The 19639-nt window shown below is 51.2% G+C and overlaps 1 protein-coding gene across 1 annotated transcript; it reads left to right on the top strand.

Annotated features, from left to right (window-relative positions):
- Positions 1–4353: 4353 nt before the first annotated feature.
- SOX14 (SRY-box transcription factor 14) lies at positions 4354–6276 on the top strand. The gene has a single exon (XM_058549087.1). It carries the CDS (start codon positions 4736–4738, stop codon positions 5456–5458), a length of 723 nt encoding a protein of 240 aa, XP_058405070.1. The 5' UTR covers positions 4354–4735; the 3' UTR covers positions 5459–6276.
- Positions 6277–19639: the final 13363 nt, after the last annotated feature.

Here is a 19639-nt window from a genome sequence, read left to right as displayed (position 1 = left end):
GTCCAGTGGGCTGAGCTGGGTTTTGGAGGGAAGACTCTAGAGCAATTACCAGGAAATGTCTTAACTGGATCACAGCCTTGGATTCTTCCGAGCACTCTCGAGAGATGGGATATACGTCTCTGAATTTGAAAATCGACAGAAAACAGGCAAAAGGAAAAAGCAGGAGTGCCAAATATTAAAATATTTTTGGTAATAAGAAAAATTAAAAGTTTATGCTTTAACCAAAGAGCATTATTTCTCAAGATCAATTTATCACCCGCAATGTTGGCTCCTAGGCCGGATTAACGCTCCCACAACTAAACACCTGAGTGTGCCTGGAGCTCACAGCCCCGCAGCGAGCTGGAGCCGGGGCTGCGCCGAGGCTCCCCGAAACCGGCGCCGGGAGCTTCTCTCAGTTCCTCTCTGGAATCCCGGAGGGGCCGCACTGAGCCGGCAGGACTAGCGTCCCGCGAGTGCGCAGCACCTCGGGCCTTCCGGACGCAGGCGACTCTCCTGGCCTTTTCCGAAAACCTGCAGGGCGCGAGCCGCGTGGCAAGCTCCCCACTTCCCCTCTACCCCCAACCACGTTCTTCCAGCCACGGTCTGCGCACCTGCATCTCCGCGCTTGGCTGTCGCTCAGTCCCGGGAGGCCTCGGAGCGGAGACTTTATGCCCACTAAAGAGGAGAGAGTGGTGGCCAGAGGGCGGGCAGAGCGTTGAGGCCGGACAGGCGGGTGCGGGCCTTGGCTCTACTAGGCTGCATCTGGGGTCCCGTCCCCGCCGCCAAAAGGCCTGCTGGAAAAGTTTAAGCCTGAGCAGAGGGAAACTATCGAGAGTCTTCTCTGCGCTAGGAGTTGTGAGGACACGGGGCATTCAAAGATGAAATATGAGGAGCTCGAAGTCTGGTGGACTGCACCGGCTACGACAGGGCTCCACACGAGGCTGGGGAAGAGGGCATGAGATGGAGAGGGCGTGCGTGAGAGTGAGAGCATAGATTCCCCAGCCAGAGAATCAAAGAAGCCTCCCCAGAGGAGGTGAAGCCTTAAGAGAAACCTGAGGTACGCAAAGGACCTGGCGAAAGGAGAGGAAAAATATTCCCTATAAAGGCCCAGTGATGAAAGAGACGAAGGCACGTCTTACACCTGGCTGGGGCGCGAGGTGGGGTGGGGGTGTGAGAAGAAGTGGATAGGGTCGCGACCTCTGAGGCCTCTTCTTCATTTCTACCTGAACAGCGACGGTTTGCTGGCAGAATCCCTGCTGCTTAGAGGTCCAGACACCAGGCTTCGGGCCGGCATGCCTTGAGTAACCGCGCTGCGTAAAGACGTGCGTACTGAGGACATGCGCGAATTCTCCAAGCAAACGCGGAAGCAGAAAGGCCACATCCCAGGGAGGTCTCCAGCCCTAGAGAGTGGCCTGAAGGCCTATGGCCCGACCTTCAGGCTGCGAATAAAGCAGGAAGCGCATCCAGGCGACCTCTGTCCTGAGACCTGTTCCAGGTGACCAAAGCTGTTGGTTCTCCACGGGAGCCACCTCTCCAGGACGTCTGCCTCGTGGTCTAGGCCTGGCGGGGAGGCAGAGCTCAGAGGGACAGAGCAGCGCAGAAGAAGGTCAGGCCCCGGGATCACAGGAACTCCTGGGACCCAGCAATGAGGAGTCTTTCATAAACCCGTGGCCAACCAACACTGTGTAGGGTGTATATGAGACTGCGCGGTTCGCCTACGAGATGCCTCGATGCCAGACCGGGAGGGCCTGGCCCTCAACCCTGAATTCCCTTGAAGCGCGGAGTTCAAGTCTCAAGACCTAGACGCGCAGGATGCTGGCTCCCGCCAGGGTCAGTACAGCTGGACCCAGGCAGCCTGGAGCTCTGGAACCCTGGGAGGTCAGGTGGCGCCCTGTCCGCAAACTGCCTCTCCACCACTGCATGCCCTTCGTACTAATCCGCTCCAGACTCATGGACTGAGAACTAGAGCAGAGCGCAAGATGTTTAGAGAGGAGCCCGGACAGGAGGAGGAGGAGGAAATATGAGGAACTGAAGGAGGGCGCGCGCTTGCCCCGAATTGCCTCGGGGCAACAGGAATAAGCTGGCCTGGAGGCTGGGAAGAGAGAAAGGATCTAGGACTCTGTGCCAGATCACCTCCTTGAGCAGTTTCCAAGAGATTGGTTTGCATTACCCCAAACCTCTGTGTGAGTTTGATGTCCCTTGAGGGTTCTGGAGTGAGAGTTGGCCAGTTCCCGCCGGACGCTGTTCCTCTCTGCAGATATGAGCATTTCTGTCATTCCTTCCCCAAACCGTCGAGATCGCCCATTGGACCTCGAATTGCCTGGCCCCTGGACCTCAGAACCCTGGCAGGCTCTGAGCGCAGCGCTCAAGTGAGTAGGGGTTGCCTGCGACTCTTGGAAACTCTCCCAGGACTGAACTGAAAAGCGCCTCTAATTCCTGGTACCCCAAGCTAACCGCAACTTATTTCAGAGAAAAGAGGGGTAGCGGGCAGGATGGAGGCCGGGGCTGGGGCCGAGAGGAATGTGAAAACCGTACACCTGCTCCGGAGCCCACGCCGAGGTGGCGCACTTGGCGAGACGTCTACACTCGGGGAAGCCACCAGTGCCTAAGTGAATCAAAAGCAGGTGTGAGGATCAGCCCTCTAGTGCAGTTTGTCTGCATGGCAGGTTTCGATGGCTCCAATAGTCTGGTGGGAGAGGTCTGCGTTCGGCTGCAGTATCATCTAATCCTCAGAGGTGGCACCGAATGGGGTGGAAAAAAATTAGGGGTTTCAAATCCTATATACCTAGCGTTACCACTTTTGGCAAGTCATTTAGCCTTTCTCAATCTCGGTTTCCTAATCTGTAAAATGGGTATGGTGACCACCTCTCTGAAGAGCGCGCCAAGAGTGAGAAATGCGACGCGTCTTTCTAATTGTACAAAGGAGAAGCAAAGCCTTCGCCTCAGATTTGATACCTTACGTGCTAAAGAAAGACCCTCTCTCGCTGCCTCCTAGTTCTCTGCTTACCTCCCCCACCCCCACCCCCTCCAAGCCCGCGGAGCGGCGCGCATTTCTGGTCGGTCCTCCCGAGAGAGGCTAGTGCAAAAGCCAGTAAGCCTGGAACGCACGCAGGTCCTGCTGGACCTGGGACAATGGTCTCCATTTAATAAATATTTCCCCCAAGGGCATTTCACATCGGGCAGGCAATTATTCAAAGGAAACAGGCGCGCAGGTTGGCTCTGCGGGTTATTTCGTCCTCTTTTCCCGAAGAATGCTCATCTGACGCAGCAAACGAGTCTCGCGTTCTTGCTGGGTGGGAAGAGGCGCTCAGGGACAAACCGACCCCGGGTGCGGGTACAGCCTGAGACTCCGCTCTAGGGCCGCTGAGGAGGGGCGAGGCGAAAGCCCCCACGCCCCACCGCGCGCAGGCCGGCCTCCAGGCTGCCTTTCCAGTTTGGACAGATATGGAAGGAAAGTTGGAGATTTAAAAACACTAAGTAATAATAAAATAAATGGGAATCGTGATGGAAATCCCATCCCCCAACCCCTTCCACGAAAATGAAGTGCGGGTCACGGTGCTCTTCAATGTTCACCAACAAGCGTTTGAAAACTCTGCACTGCCGGACGCGAGGCCTTCGGGCATCTGCTTGGAACGCACGGCTGAGTGTGCTAGCCCGGGGCCCAGCGCTTCGCCCAGGCGCCGCCTCCGGGGGCACGGATGGAGGCGGAGCCGCAGGGGCGTTCCGTGAGAACGACGCCAAAGGACCTCCGAGGGTATGGCGCGAAAAGTTTATTTCGCTTTTTAACCTGAGTTTAATATATTCTTTCTCTCTTGCAAGGATCTTTGACAAGGGGGAAAGTGCTGTCCTTGCGTTTCGTGGCGAGGCTGTCCTATTTATCAACATGCGCTCTCGGCTCGCTCCCTTTGCTGTCCCCTCCCCGGGTCTTCGTATTCGAAGTCCCAATTCTCCTTTGCACAACCAGGAAAGGAAACAGGCACTAAGAGTTTTATTTGTTGACGGTGCCAGAAACAATGTGGAACCCAAGTCCCCTGTCCTGAGCCGGCTGCTCTGTTCTCTCTCTCTCTGTCTCCCCCTTACACCTCTCCCCGCCCCCACCAGTCGCGTTCCCCCTTTCCTCCGCCGGCGCGTTGGCAGGTGCGCCCCCTTGCCTTCTCTGCTGCTGATTGGCGCCCAGGTTGGGGAGTCGCCGCCCCGCGCTTATGTCAGAGTGCGTGCTGTCCGGGCCCACCTCGCCTTTGAACTTCGCCGCTTTTGGCTCTCGTTCACCAGCCTCCCCGCATTCTCAGCCAGGTGCAGTGCTAAAGAAGGCAGCTCCGCGAAAGCCACGGGAGGGGGGTGGGAGCCAAGGCCGTAGACACAGGAGAGAAGAGAACCAGAGAAGACGAAAGTGGAGAGGAGGAGAAGGAGGAGCTTCTTCGCTCCGCCAGCAAATTACCTGGCCACTTAATCCCAGAGACTCCGGGACTTGGGCCCCAGCCTCTGGTGCCGGCAGCCCCCCTGCCTGCCGCCTTCTCCTCCCCCACCCTTCCCGCCCCCACTTGTCCCCCGGGGCCTGCCTGGGTGCCGAGACTGGCATGATCAGCTGAACTTTGCGGGGTTAGCCCTTCTCTCTGGCTTCCCCTCAGCGGTGCGGAGGCGAGGGGAGCGCAGAGCCCCCGGCTCAGGACGGACAGACAGGCAGACAGACAACCGCGCCCAGGCTCGCCTGCAGACCCCTGCACCCCCCACCCCCACCCGCCTAGCCTTCAGGACCATGTCCAAACCTTCAGACCACATCAAGCGACCCATGAACGCCTTCATGGTATGGTCCCGAGGCCAGCGGCGCAAGATGGCCCAGGAAAACCCCAAGATGCACAACTCAGAAATCAGCAAACGCCTAGGCGCCGAATGGAAGCTTCTGTCCGAGGCAGAGAAGCGGCCGTACATCGACGAGGCCAAGAGGCTACGTGCACAGCACATGAAGGAGCACCCCGACTACAAGTACCGGCCGCGGCGCAAACCCAAGAACCTCCTCAAGAAGGACAGGTATGTCTTCCCCCTGCCCTACCTGGGCGACACGGACCCGCTCAAGGCGGCTGGCCTGCCCGTGGGGGCCTCCGACGGCCTCCTGAGTGCGCCCGAGAAAGCCCGGGCCTTCTTGCCGCCCGCCTCGGCGCCCTACTCCCTGCTGGACCCCGCGCAGTTTAGCTCGAGCGCCATCCAGAAGATGGGTGAAGTGCCCCACACGTTGGCCACCGGCGCCCTACCCTACGCGTCCACCCTGGGCTACCAGAACGGCGCCTTCGGCAGCCTCAGCTGCCCCAGCCAGCACACGCACACGCACCCGTCCCCCACCAACCCGGGCTACGTGGTGCCCTGTAACTGTACCGCCTGGTCTGCCTCCACCCTGCAGCCCCCCGTCGCCTACATCCTCTTCCCGGGCATGACCAAGACTGGCATAGACCCTTATTCGTCAGCCCACGCCACGGCCATGTAACCCCCAGCCCGGCTCGCCAGACCTGGAGGGTGGCCTGGAAGCGGGGTCTGCACCCTGACCTCTGCGCCTAGCCCGGGCTTGCAGATGCCTCGGGGTCAGCCCTGCTGCCGCCCCCTACCCTACCCCAGACTCTGCCTCTCTCTTCCAGGGGGATGGTAGGGGCGTCCTCCTGGAGCCAAGGCACAGACAGGTGCCAGAAACTTGTGAACCTATGACAGCTATACAGCTGCCCCTACCCTGACTGTCCCCAAACTAATCTCCAACTGTACCCCCTTTGGACAAAAAAAGTAGGCAGTTTTGCTTTATATGTCCCCTTCTCTCTCCTCTGATGGGCTTTGGACTCCAGAACTCCCAGGTCCTGGTATTATATCTAGAATATGCATATATTTTTTTTTCTTTCGCACACTGAAGAAAAGAGTTAGCTGTGTCTCTGTGTTTGGCCATCAGACACAACTAGGTGGCATTTGCTCTTCATGTGTGGGGGGAAAGGCTTAAAAGTTTAAAACTATAGAAAGGGAAACATTTCTATTTGAAATCATGCTATGATTGTGTTTGCTTCTTTAAAGGTAAAACAAAAGGACCCACATGGTTATTTACTTTGTATAAAGCAGTGCTCCTAGAGACCTAAGTCTACTTTTAGACAGAATGTCAGATTATGAAGTCAAGAAGTAGAAAGCGAACAAAAATTAAAAAGAATAAAAACATCCTAAATGGTATAAATGTTTTGACGATGTCTTGGAAATGTACCTAGAAGGATTTCACCTCCTTACACTGTTCATTTGTTGAACAAAGACGTTTTGAATAAAGACAATCTGTCATTGCAAAAAGTAACCTTTGATGTGCATAAAATCTGAAGTCAGGAGGCCAGGTCTCAGGGGCCAGGGAGTCTGGTCGCCCTGAGGCTGAGAGCATAGAGCCACTCTAGTAGTGGCAGCCTGCGGCTGGCGTGCAGGCCTGGTGCAAAGGGGCCCAGAGTCTGGGATTTGCCCTGATCGCACCCTCGAGATCTGCTTTTTGCCTTTAGAGACTGGACAAAGGTATTCATCCCTGAGACGTCACTTCTTCCATGCGCTCTTCACAAAGTGGTCAGACCACTTAGAGGAGCGAATGAACTAAGACAAAGGCAGACCCAGACCTCTGAGATCTGGGTGCATTTTCTTTTTTTAAACCAAACTCCAAAGGAATGGAGAGAAGCCCCGAGTCTACTGGGAACTAGTTGCGCGCAGAGCACCGCGTCCTGCGGTGGGTGTTTAAGTTCAATACATGGCAGAAAATCAGTGGAATCGTTTTTTTTTTTGTTTGTTTGGTTGGTTGGTTTTTTTTTAAGGTGTTTAAAAACGCTGCTGCTGGCTTTTCTGGAGATTTGGAGCTCGATACTGGTTCCTAAGTTTAAAAATAAAAGCCTCAGAAACGCAGAAAAACTAGGTCCCGGCTCTGGACTGTGGGAGACGTTTTACTAAGACTTTGCAGGAGCAAAGGGAAAAGGAAGGAGATAGGCAAGGAGTTTTTTTTTTAATCATAAAAAGGAGTTTTTAAAAATCATAAAAATTAAATAACTCGTAGCCCTTCGTGTTTAACAAACAAGGAAAAGAGCCTTTTTTTTGGCGGCTGGGTGAATGCTAGCTGGAAGATCGCTGTTTTTTGTGGGGAGAAAGGACCTTCTGACGCCTTTCAGCACAACTCTTTGAAACTTGCTCTCAAAATCGAAGGGTGCTCCCCGTACCCCCCACCCCTGCTGTCCCCCTCCAGTCTCACTCCCAACGCCCTGCTCACGCGTGTTTTTCCGTGGGTCGAGGGCTTTCCCCACTGGCTTTGACGCGGTGCGGGATGGGGGTTGGGGCAGCCTAGCGCTTGTCTGCTTTCTGCTGCTGTTGAGGGATTTGCGCGCTTGCCTCGACCGTTTCCAAAGGAGTCGGTGGCTGGAAGTGCACGGGGAAACGTTGTCAACAGACACCAAAGCCGAAACCCACGGATTAGCATATTGTCCTCAAAACAATTAGAAGTGTTTGAGGTGCTATTTGCAGCCTATTCATCCAAGCTCCTTTGTCAAAGGGGGATTTTCATTATTTAAAAAAAAAAAAAGTTAGCAGTTGTCCATCTGGCTGAGCTGAATAGCAAAGTGATCCGTGTTGTATATGCTTTTCTCATTAAGAGCTCTTTTGAGACCGATGTTAGAATTAAATGGTATAACACAATTAACATACACGGGCGCTGACTAGGAGGGGACGCCTATAAATAATAGATAGATAAATAAATGAGCGATCAGACGAAGGGAAACAAAGGCGGGCTGGGGGACGAGGAGGGGAGGCCGGGCGGGCTGCGCCGCGCTTACTTAGCATCACAAAACCCTCTTACAAATCGAGACAATTAGGAAGTGACTTGCCTCTGGTGGCCGTCCGGTCTGGGGGCTCCGGGCGCTTAGGGAAGTCCCCTCCTCCCGCCCCCTGGGAAGCCCAGGAGGCCTAGAGCGGAGGCGCCGCGCTTTCGCTGTCTGATATAACGCCAACTGACAGTCCTGTCAGCCGCTCTGATCTCCCTCATAGCTCAGTGTCCCTTAACATCTCCTAAGATGAAGCTTACAGGGGTCTGGGCATCGCCCCATGAAGCCTGGCGCACCAGCGCCCTGGATGCGCAGAGTGCCCCAGCCGTGGAGGGACCCTGCGCACCCGGCCCCTCCAGGGCGCCCAGCCGACTCCGGGGCAGAGTTAGGCCGGAAAGGGGCATCAGGTGGATGCTAGTGGGGAAAGCCTCCGGTGGCGGAAGCTGAAAAACTGAAACCAGGGTTTCAGATTGCGCCCGGCCCTGGGGACCCCGAAGGGAGTTCCAGGAAACTGGGGTGCGCTGTAGCGAGGAGGCGCCGTATGTCCGCGGCTGGTGGCAGACCTCTTTCTAGCCAGCAGAGAGCGGGGCCCCAGCGCAGGTCCCGGGACCTAAAGCTACAGACCTAGCTCGGGCCGTTTTTGCCTACCCCACGTCGCCTCCTTCCTTCCCGGTCGGGCTTTGCCCGGCTGGCTGCCCTCCTTAGGCCTGGCCTAGCATCGGCCGGGAAGGGGCCTGCCTCCGCCTAGTCTCCCGCGCCCCGCGGGCCGCAGAGCCTCCGCCGAGTGCGCGGCCGGGACTCGCCCTGACAAACAGCCGAAATCCTCCTCGTCACGCCGCTGACAGGGGCCGATTACTGACTTTGAAGTCAGGTGCAGACAAAAAGAAATCCCCTGGGGGTGTGTGTGTTGGGGGGGGGGGAGCACTCCCTGTCAAACCTGTTTGCTCACAACTGTCTCTCTCTTTCAAGAAAAGCATTAAAGCAAACCTGTAGGGAGAGGAGCGCCCCGCCCGCCGGAGCCGAGGAGAGCCGCTTCTCCCGAGCGCGCCATACGCAGCAGAGCGCAATCCGGAGTTGCCCTCGACAGAGCCTTGGCGTCGTCGGGAGAACGCGAACTCCGGCCGCGCGCGGGGCGCCCAGGACCCTGCGGGAGGCGACTCCGTCGACCTCTCTGCGCTGGGCGCGCGTCCCGCAGCCCGGGAGTCCCGGCCTTCTCCTGCCCGCAGCCTGGGCCTCCCTCGAGCATAGGCGTCAGGGAGGGCCCGGGCCTCTCGCTTGCAGGCGCGATTGCTTCCAGGGGACAAAAAATTTTGACCCAAATACATGCCGCGCTAGCCCCCGCCTCTCCTCTACTGAGTGTTTTCTGGGACCGCGGACACCTGGCCAACACGCTGCTTGCGAGGGCAGCGGGAGGCGCTGGCGTGGCAAGGGCAGAGTTGTTTGGGTTTTAGTTAGATTTTCTTTCTTAAACCTTGGCAGCCATTTGGCTCGGGGGCACACTGGCCACATCTTCTGGGAGATGCGAGGTCATTGGCCTGCTTCCACTCCTGGCCTCTAATGGAGACCTTCTGCAGCCTTTCATGCGCTTCTCCAGCTTTGGATCCGACTCCAAAAACCTTTGATTCCCTTCCAGTTTCCGAGTTTTTCCATTTAAATATCAGTTTTCTTAGAACCGCTAACTTTGTAGATGGGAAAGACCAGCTACTTAGAGTAAATCATACTGAGGTGTGAGTGCCTGACATCTGAGACCCCGCTTAACATTTGCATTTTAAAACAGGATCTAGATCACCTCCAGGGATCTCCAGGCATCTAAAGCAGGGTGATATTTCAGTCAGGGTAGGGGACTACCTGCCCTGGAGACTTGCATTACTTCGCACCATCTAAGGAAGCATCTCCCGCGCCCGCAGCTTCTCTGGAGAGATCCGAGACTGCCAGCGCCCGGAAAACTTGGCGAGCAGTGGCGCCAGGACTGTCCTCGAGGACTGTGCTTTGCTTCGGCTCCTCCCCAGTTCAGGCCTTGTTACCATTGTTCAAGCGGACAATGAATTCAAGTCATTTGAATTTGAATTTCACGTAATTCACAAGATTCCTGTTAAGAACTCTCATCTCTTGATTTGCTGAGCGGATTGCGCGTGTGTATGAGTGTGAGAGAGGAAGAAAGGCAGAGTCAGAAGGGGCCCATTAGATTTGGGTGCAGGAGACGCCGGGGCCAGTGCTCCCCGCTTCCGCGGAGGGGCGAGCCCTCCTAGCCTCTGGCCCTGCCCTGGCCTTGGAGACCTTCGCAGACCCAGCTGTGGGAGCGCCACTTGGGCAGGTTTCTTTTTGGAGGCTACGGGGATGGGACTTGTCCTAGAACCAGAACCAGAAGGGTTGGCGCTGGGCTACTGCTGAGTAATTAAGAAAATAATGAAGTAGGGGTGGGGGCAGCTAGAAATCCTGGGGCGTCGACACGAAACCGGAGTCTTGCGGTCACTCCCGCCTAACCCCGACTCTGGGCGCGCCTGGGGCCCGCGGCTTGGTACTGTCCGCCCTGGCACTGGGAAGGGGAGTGAAGGCGGAAAAGAGGGAGCCTAGACACGCCCTCCTTGCCCAGCCCCCGGCCCTGCGTCCGGCTGAGCCGTCACCCGCGGACTCCGGGCGGGTTCCTGAGGCTCGGGAGTGGGAGTTGTGCTCTCAGGAAGGAGGAATGGCCAAGAGGCCGGGAAGTTCTTGGGCGGCATTCCCAGATTCTCCATCCTCTTCGCTCGAATCCCTGTGCTGGGCATCCTCTCCGATCCCCAAAAGGTCCCAAGAGTTTGAGCTGAGTTGGAGAAGGAAGCGGGTGCCCAGGTCGGACAGAGACCGAAAGGAATCTGCAAGTTTTCTCTTTGCTACAAAGTGGAGGAGTTGCTCTACTCTGGCAGCCAGTGGCCATTTCCAAACTTTTTCACTTTTGGATAGGGAAGAGAGGCAATTCGTATGGGATCCGTGCCTTCAGGGCAGGGATGGAAGGGACTTTAGAAAAATTCTGCCAGCCGGTCGGGCTGCACTCTGCCGAGAATAGGGAGGAGACGAAAGACCAGCCCCGACTGACGCGTGCGGGGCAACCGGCCGCACTAGGGCTCGGGGCCCTCTTCGGCCTCCAGGCCACGGCGCCGCCTGCTGCTCCCGGCTCCAGAGCACAGCCTCTCCTGGGTGCCTCAGGGCCCGGCCGCACCTCTGAGCCCAGAGGCTCTGCGGGCACCAGAGCTTCGATGAGAATGAGGGGAGGTGGTTGTGAGGCGCGCGCTGGGTTCCGAGGAAGCGCACCCGCTTAGCCAGAGGGGGTCGGAGAGCCGGGAGTCCCGAAAGCCGCTAAACAGCTCCGGACTTCCTGTAGCCGGGCCAAGCCCCCGCGGGCTTTCCGGACGCCCCGCCCGGGGACCTAGGGAGGAAGGAGAGGGAAGGGAGGGAGCCGGCGGCCCGGGCGCACGCCGCTGGTTGCCGTTCGCCCGGCACCCCCCGTGGCGCGGAGAGTCAATGGGATTTGCACACTCGAGGTGTAACAGCATTACTGCATTAATTACCATTTCCATTTCACGTCCAGATTGTTTACTTATCTGCGGGAAACATATGTCGCGAGAAGTTCACATTCCGGATTCTGCTCCGCTGCCCAAGGTGCAATTCCAGGGAGGCGGCGAGGGGGAGGGGAGGGCTTCAGATTTTTTATTACACCCTCTAGCCTTATCTGCCGCTGTAAATTATGAGGATCCTCCATTGAGCGGCATATGGAGATTATATACTTTTTTGAATATCGTTTCCCAAAGCCTGCAGATTTTCACTTTGAAATGAAACAATCCTCCACCGGCTCCCCGGGGCCGGGCTCCTGCTGCGCTCCCCACCGCGGCCCGGCGGACCCTTTCTGCTGGGCGGCGCGCGCACCCACATGCCCAATGCCGCGGTCAACCCCCAGCGGAGCCTTATTTCCCAGGATCTGAAATGATGTCTCAGGGAAAACCCATCCATCCGGGGTGTTAGAGAACCAAGGCGGCGCCCCTGCTGATTACTGCACCTTTTCCCCAGACTTCCGCGCGGTTTACAGCTTTTTTCATTTTGGATACCCGCATAGACGCGAGCCCACTTCTGCCCTCTTCATACGCTGGGCGGCTCCAAACCGCGGCGAGGGTTGAGGTGTTCACGCCTGCCCGCAGCACCCTGCCTAGCCCTCAAGCACCTCAAAGCTTCTCAAGCGGAGTGATGTTGGGACAGACAATTTTGACTTCTTTGTTTGGGGAGCGGTGGACGTGGAGGGGAATGTGCCCCCGCTGGAGACTGCTTATTGTAAACCACGAAGAGAAATCCTGCGTGGATCCCAACTGCCTCCCCGCTCCGGGATAAGCAGGACCTACCAGACAGAGCAGCGCAGGCCGAATCCCATCTTTCTTATCTCTCCGAGACTCCTTTCAGGCTGAGATCAGAGAGGGAGGGAAAAGGAAGAGAGAATCATTGTTCTTCTTCTTTTTTTAATTTAATATACTAAGCCACCCGTTCAGGTCATTTATATGCTCAATTTAATGATAAAAGTCAATAAGCAGAATCACAGGATTCTCCTTTTTCTATTTCTTTTGACATTTTCCCACAGTAATTAGGAAAACAGTAAAATATATATGCCCCTGTTTTTTTCCGTTCAATGCTTTGTCTGCAATGCAATTAGAATTGGTGTGCTTTTTGTAATGTAATTAGTTTGCTTTTTTTTAAGGACATAAGAAAAAATACGCCTTTTATGAGATTATTTTTTTATCTTGTTTGGGTTTGGTTTGCAGGATTACACACACTCCGTATGTAGACACCCACTCTCAAAAACCAAATTCAGAAATTTCCTTGAAATGCCCGTTTTTATGATTCTAAATATCCCGTGGGAAACCTATTGTTATGTTATACCAAGAACAATTAAATGGACCAAAGCAATGCAATTAAGGCAAAGAAAAAGTAAAACAAAAGAATGGAGAAATAAACAGATTCTTTTCCATTAACTATTGTTTTGGGATTTCTAATTTTTTCAAGACCTCTGAGAAAATTGTGAGGTGTCACTTCTCTCTTCTGGGTCTATCTGTAATTGAATCTAGGTCACTATTCTAAAGCAAGAAAAGTCTGCTTCCCACTTTCCTACATCAGGCTGAAATTTGGGGGAGGGACAAGGGTCTTGCAATTTCATTTAAAATGTAATGGTGGATGAACTGATAAGCAAATAGGGAAAAAAGAGTCTGCTTAAAAGAAAAAAAAAAAGCATGGTTTTAATATGCTCCAGATGGGGGGAAATGATTTACATGAGAGTTTATTTCCTCTTTGCTGATATGAAAGAATTACAGATACAAAACCCACTGATCTATAGAATAAAAAAAGAAAAGAAATGTTATTTTCCTGTAAAGGTGTCAGTTCATTTATATTCATTTAACCATCCATCCATCAATTCACTTTCTCACTCCTTGCACATTTTCTCTGGCTCTGTTAAACCTTCTCCTACCAACACACTTTGCTAGAACATATGCAATGAAATTTTCTTTCTTTAAAATAATATGAGATTGAGATGAAGTAGGTAAAGATAGGTGAAGAGGGAAGGTTTTGTTGTTGTTTTTAAGTATCCCTGATAATTTAACATTATGATTTTAGGGCAAAATTTTAACCATATTCACCTTTCATTCTTGCTGCAGTTCGAGCACATGCAATGTGCCTAAAAGATTATATGCAGAGACTATGCAATTATTTTTCCATAAAATATGCATGCAACATAAAGATGTTTATCAGTTGAAAACCTTTCTGTAACATAGAAATGTACCAAAGGACGAATCCTTATGTATAGTCAGATGTTGGGTCAATAAGGTATTGTTTCATTAAAATAGCTGCTATGGGTACGAACAAGTTCACATTTCCTCAAGGATTTTCTGCTTGGTCAAGGTATGAGCAGCATCGAATCTTTTGTGTTACAAGGCACCAGGTCTAAATAATTGTGTAGTAAAATTTGCATATATCAAGAAAGAAATGAGAGGTGGTGTCATTGGGGGCTTCCAAGTGGAGGAGAAGATTACTTAAGAATAGGTTTTACTTTCTTGAAATAAAAGATGATGACCAGCATGACAGACGCTTTCTCCATATTCACCCAATAAAGGGGTGATAGAGTATCGCCCTCTGTTTCAATGTCACCAAATGGATGATTGGAGGTTTACAGACCTAAGCAAAGACAAGAGAGCCGTCAACATCTGATGATGGTTTTCCGAAGTAAGAAAAACGCAAAACCATTCCCACAGGATGAAGCTTCTCCAGACTGAAGACGAATTCTTTAAATCTTTTTTTCTTTTCTTTTCTTACTCTTTCTCCTCCTCTTGTTTAGTTTTCCTTTTTAAAATGTGATCACTACTGTTAGATCAGAAATTTCCTTCATAGGTCTTCATAAATTATCAGTATCATTCTTCATCAAGTCAGTTTCTTCCTGGTCTCACTACCTCCGGCTGTGGTAATGCATTTTCTTACCCATCTAATTTTTAATCAAACAAACTGAACATGAAGCAAAAGTAGTAATAGTTTGGTTAGAACTTGAAATGTCTCATGTATATTTCATACCTCAAATTCTATAGATTCATTTGGGGTGAGCGCTTATAATATAAATCAGCTGGATGAAAGGATACTTCTAAGACATTTTAGAATTTCTCCTTACCATTGTCTTTTACCTCCTGGGTTCCCTGGAATGTTCATGACACTTATGTCTAATAAGAAGAATCTTTTTGCTCTGAGTTATGTTTAGAATGGAATTGACAAGAGAAAGGCTGAAGGCCTGAAGGTGTGTCATCTCTGGAAGAGGTGAGATGAAACTTTCTGTCTAAATACTCGTGGTTTTCAATGAGCCATTTATGTGTTTGTATAAATAGGTTACACTCTGAGCTAATGTGGGTCCAAACAAGGTGTAAATACAAACGACTCTCTATCTGCTGCTGTGGCAGCCCCGGCTGACACCTGGGGTTCAGACTTGCCTTGTTACCACTTGCTTGGGGAAGCTCAAAGTGTATCACACAACTATGTGAGCGTTCATGGCCAACCCGTTAGGTAGACAGGATTGGAATCAGACGGGAGTGTCAATCTGCTGTCAAATTAACAGCCTTAGCTTCTTTGCAGGTGGTTGAAGTTGCTCCAGCATTTCTTGAAGACATATTTTACAATAAACAGGTGGAATGAGTAATAATGGAGGTGGGTTTGGATTTTTTATTTTAAGAAGAGACATTCTAATGACAAATCTGAAGCCAAGCCTTGTGATTAGGACTCTCTGCCATAGCCCCATCTTTCCGCAGGTGGCCTCTTCTGGAGCTCTCTTGGTGCACCAAGATGCCTGCCTCTTTGGGGGCAGCCTCGTGCTCTCCCACGTCAACTCTTAGAGAACATTCTACAGGGACATTTTATTCTTGTCTTCCCTTTTTTTTTTTGTTTAATGGAAATAGCAATTAGATTATCTCCATTATTCACCATTATGTGATATGATGGACATCTGAATCATCAAACCCACTGAGAGAAAGAGCCCTCATCCCCTTATGAGACAATCTGAAAGAAAACAGGTAAATTAGATTTGTGACAAACAGTTGCCAAAAAGAAAATTACCATTATGACTTCATTCTTCTCAGTTGAGGAGGGCTCAAAAGTAGTGTAAACTCAGAGAGGAAAAAAAAAACTTTGGATTGAGACCAAAAAGAATATGTATTAATTTCTGTCTTCTCATCATCCTCTGAGTTTCAACTAGATGTCAAAAAAGCATTCCTTTAATTAATAAGGGGAAAACCAGTTGAAAAGACCTTGCTTCCTGAATGCGTTTGTCAACCCCTTAGGTTCAAATTGTTTAAATGCCTTATTCTTCTGAATGGGCAGCTAATCACCACAACCCAGAGGAACCCAGAGCCCTTAGGCTAAGGTTCCACACCACCATCAATGAAACAGGGTGGGACAGGGATGATGAAGGAGTGGCATGCCACTCCTGATTAATCATGAAAGTCCTAGTAACTGGGCTTTAGTCCCCTACTGGTGGCATCAAGTTCACTCATATACTCTTTCCCTTGATAAAGGAGGAGAGCATCAAAAACTCTGACTGTCTTACTAGGAGAAATACATGATACTGACAGACACAAAAGCTGCAGTTTGATCAGATGAGCCTGGAAGACTCCCAGAGCCCAGTGAAGCTGTTGCCTGGCATGGAAGCCAAAGTCTGAGCACCAAGACTCAGAACATTCATTTAATGAAGTCCCTGGCTTAGACGCAGAAAAAGAAGTCAGGAGAATTTATTTTCCTCCAAGAGCCATTGACTGTGCCTGGATTGGTGGGTAAAACAGTCCATTGGATGCAAATGGGTAAGATTTTGATCTCTTTGAAATCAGTAACTGAGAGAAAAGCCAACATTGTCAACCATGTTTAGGTACCATCTCAGCTAGTGAATTAAATTAGATTACTTTTTCTTTTAGTAAAATGTGTTTTAGGGATATGTTTTAATTGATTGTATTTCTTTCCAGGACTCTGAAGATTTGTCTCCATCTCCCCTGGGAGACGTATTCTGTTTGCAATAGGAAAATGCCACGGTCATTTGTTAGATGGATGTTAACTGAGCACTCTGTGCAAAGAAGCTTGTGAGCCTTCGACACTCCATCTTGTTAAATTCTGCCCAAAGCACCAGGAGGTAGGTACTGCTATTACCCCTATTTCACATAGGAGGAAACTGAGGCTCAGAGACACTAAGTAACTCACCCAAGGACTCACAGCCCTCACAGTAGAACTGCTATACCAACACTCACTGTCTGCCTACTACTATCTGTAAAGTCAAGGGCTCACTGGACGTGGGTAAAGGAGGGAGAAGAGGACCCACGGATTTCACAGCTGGGAACGAGACCAAGGAAGAGGAGGAAATGCAGAGTTTCAGGGTAAGGTGGAGGAGCTGCAACACTTGCCCTTTCTCAGGTAGATGAATAGAATATGCAGAATTGAAACAAATAATTGGCATCTCCTGTCACTGTGGATGGAGCCCTCTTACTAGTAGGGCCCACACTGTTTCAGCCTTACTGGCCCAAGTCTCACTGGCTGCTTCCAAGTCTTGCAGACATGGCCAGGGACCAGGACACCACCAAGCTAACCCTGAATCATCCCAGATTCAGAGGGCACAGATTTCCTACAGAGCTGACCAGATGAGCCCCTAGCCCCTTCCAGATTCATTTCATGGTGCTCACTCCAGAGGGTCCTCCCATGCCGGGGAGTTTAGCTATTGAAGGTATAGTGTGTCAGGAAGGGAAAGAAGAAATATTTCCCCAAATCCTGTTTCTCATTCTCCTGCTCCTAGTCAGGTTTAGTAAATCTGTTACCCTTATCATGCCCTTGAATTCTTCAGCCAGATAATTTAAATCTGCCTAGACTCTGTGTCTTTGCCTTAAGATGAGAACACTGTTTTTTGCTTGCTCATCCTGCACTGAACTCTTGCATATTAACCATGGTATGCCAAGTGGTTTTGCGTTTCCTAGCTCATAATAGACTGCATTTGTCACATCTCTCTGGGAAGATCAAAGCTTTCCATAAACAAAAAGTTACTGATCACCATATTTATGTTTAAGGCAATATCAGAACATTCCAGAGCCTCTCGGTTGCCCACTTCCCCTTTGGGCGCAACTTTTGCAGAATTTCTCTGAAATAAGCTCTTTTACCCTTCCTCTTCTAGTTTTAGAATTGCACCCTTGGTTGGAATACACACGCTTCCTAACAAGTCACAGGAATACAGATGATTCCTAATGAGTCACGTAAAAAATAAATGTATGAAGCCAGAGGAGGGCATCCATGGAGAAGTGAGGGGCAGAAACCTGTGAGCAAGATTTGATAATTTTATGGAAATTTTACAAGGAGATTTGAAATGCTATTGGCCTTACTAGGACTTTTATTTGTGAACTGCAGTTGATGACATGATCACTTGTGCAAACGACAGTTTTGTACCTAAGGACTGCAGACCAGTAGATGTGTGTGTTAGGCAGGTTTCTCAATAACACTGACAGGAAACCCTGATAGAGGTGGGGGCGGGGGATGTTGGCAAGAAGAAGAGAGGGGGTGCCAAAGAGAGCAATGAAAGAGACGGCTGAGTGGTGGTCCTAGTCCCTGCCCTTTGATAAGGGACAGAAGGTCAGAGCTGGCCAATTTCCTTCTTTCAAGCATCATTTTCACAATTTTGGTCACATCCATCTATAATATTATTTACTTTATATTTTTCTTTAACTCATTTTTTTTCACTTTAGCCTATAATAATGTACATGAATCATGTACATGAGTCATGAGTTTGTTTGGTAATATTAATTGAAATTAAAAATTTTCCCCTGTGACCGTTATAATTATCTCAAGTCATACACTTTGGGAAACACTGATCTAAACAGCTCGCTTTCCCACAGAGGCAAACTAAGAAAGATCAGAGGAGTAAAGTGATTTGTCCAAATCATGAAGCCTGGCCACAGGAAAGGCTAGCCTGTAGCCCAAGTCTGGTAGGTATTAGCCTAGCCCTCTTTCCTTCTGTTTCCCTCATTTTTCTCAGAGGCTCAAAGAAAGCTCAAGGCAATTAACACTTCCTCTTGGGGGAGGAGGTCATGACGATTCACCAGGTTCTCTCAAGTTTAGATGCTTTCCTGGTAGTGCTAAGCCTTGTCTCCTTATTCAGAAAGTCTTCAGCCTACTGATCATATTGTTTCAAACCTAGCTCATTTCCACGGGAGCTGGGGGGCAAGACCGGGAGCTCTACGGAAGGGAGGGATCTGAAGGGGCTTTGAGAGCCAGGGGCTGCCCATCCCCTAAGAAGGTCAGGGGGCAGGAGATGCAGGAAGGGAAGGGAAAGGCCGCTGAACCTAAGCAGCTGGGTCGTGGGCAGCCCCCAGTGTCTGTGCCATGTAAAGAGTCAGCGAGTGGGGGGACGCAGTCTCCGCAGTCAGCCGGGGTCCCAGGGCCGCACCGCCCACCTGCCCCACTTCCCTGGATATCTGTTTTAACTTAGAGCACCTTGCGGCCCCAGGGGGTTGAAGACTTCGTCTGGGGCCTTGCAAACCCTGTGGTTGTTTCCAAAATCACGTGGCCTTGTTTTTGTCCCTCCCAGCACAAATGCCAAAGTAGCCTTAAGTAAAAGATTAAAAGAAAAAAAAGAAAAAGGCCAGTGAAGCAGTTTAGCCCCATGGAAGAAAAAAGCTCCCGACGCATCAGGTCTCTCGTTGCAGACTGATACTGGCTTTCTTTCCTTGTTTGTTTGAGGGTCTGACATCTTCTCACAAACTACTGTTTTTCCTTCCGCCACATTGCTCATTGGGAACTACCTTGCAGCTCTAGCCTCTGCCGGGCTCTGTTGCTGCAGCGAATGTGTGACACCTCCCAGCTTACCCTGCCTCCCCGTACAGTTCCTCACGACACCCTGTCTGTGGGTATTATCTCTATTTTACAGAAGAAACTAGGGCTTTGAGAAGTTAAATGACTTGCCTGCAGTGACAAAGCCACTAGGAAGCGGACCTTGAACTCAGATCCTGGTGGGGGCTCTTGCTCTCACCCGCTCAGGCCTCTCCATCTGTATCCCACGCATCTCGAACGTTCTTTCCTCAAGTCAGCAGCGCTTCCTCCACCGGCCTCGGGTCCTTCATCAGCCACCTCTGCAGCGACAACTTATTCACGGGGGCTCTTCTGACTTGGGTTTGTTTTGTCTTCTGTGTCTTTTCTAGCCATCGGATTCTCATTTTGGTTAATCACTTGGTTGTTAGACTCAGACTTGAATCCCAGCTCTGCTGCTTGCTAGCTGTGCGACCTCCGTGTCTCACTTCCCTCACCTGCAAAATGGACAGGAAATAGTACCAGCCTCACAGATGGCTTCCAGG

This window comes from Diceros bicornis, chromosome 2 (genome assembly GCF_020826845.1).
Source record: "Diceros bicornis minor isolate mBicDic1 chromosome 2, mDicBic1.mat.cur, whole genome shotgun sequence".
Classification (NCBI taxonomy): Eukaryota; Metazoa; Chordata; class Mammalia; order Perissodactyla; family Rhinocerotidae; genus Diceros; species Diceros bicornis.
This window is presented reverse-complemented; position numbering and strand designations above follow the sequence as displayed.

What these genes read in the sequence shown, in the direction of transcription:
- SOX14 (XM_058549087.1), top strand. Translation starts at nt 4,736, where the DNA reads ATGTCCAAACCTTCAGACCACATCAAGCGACCCATGAACGCCTTCATG.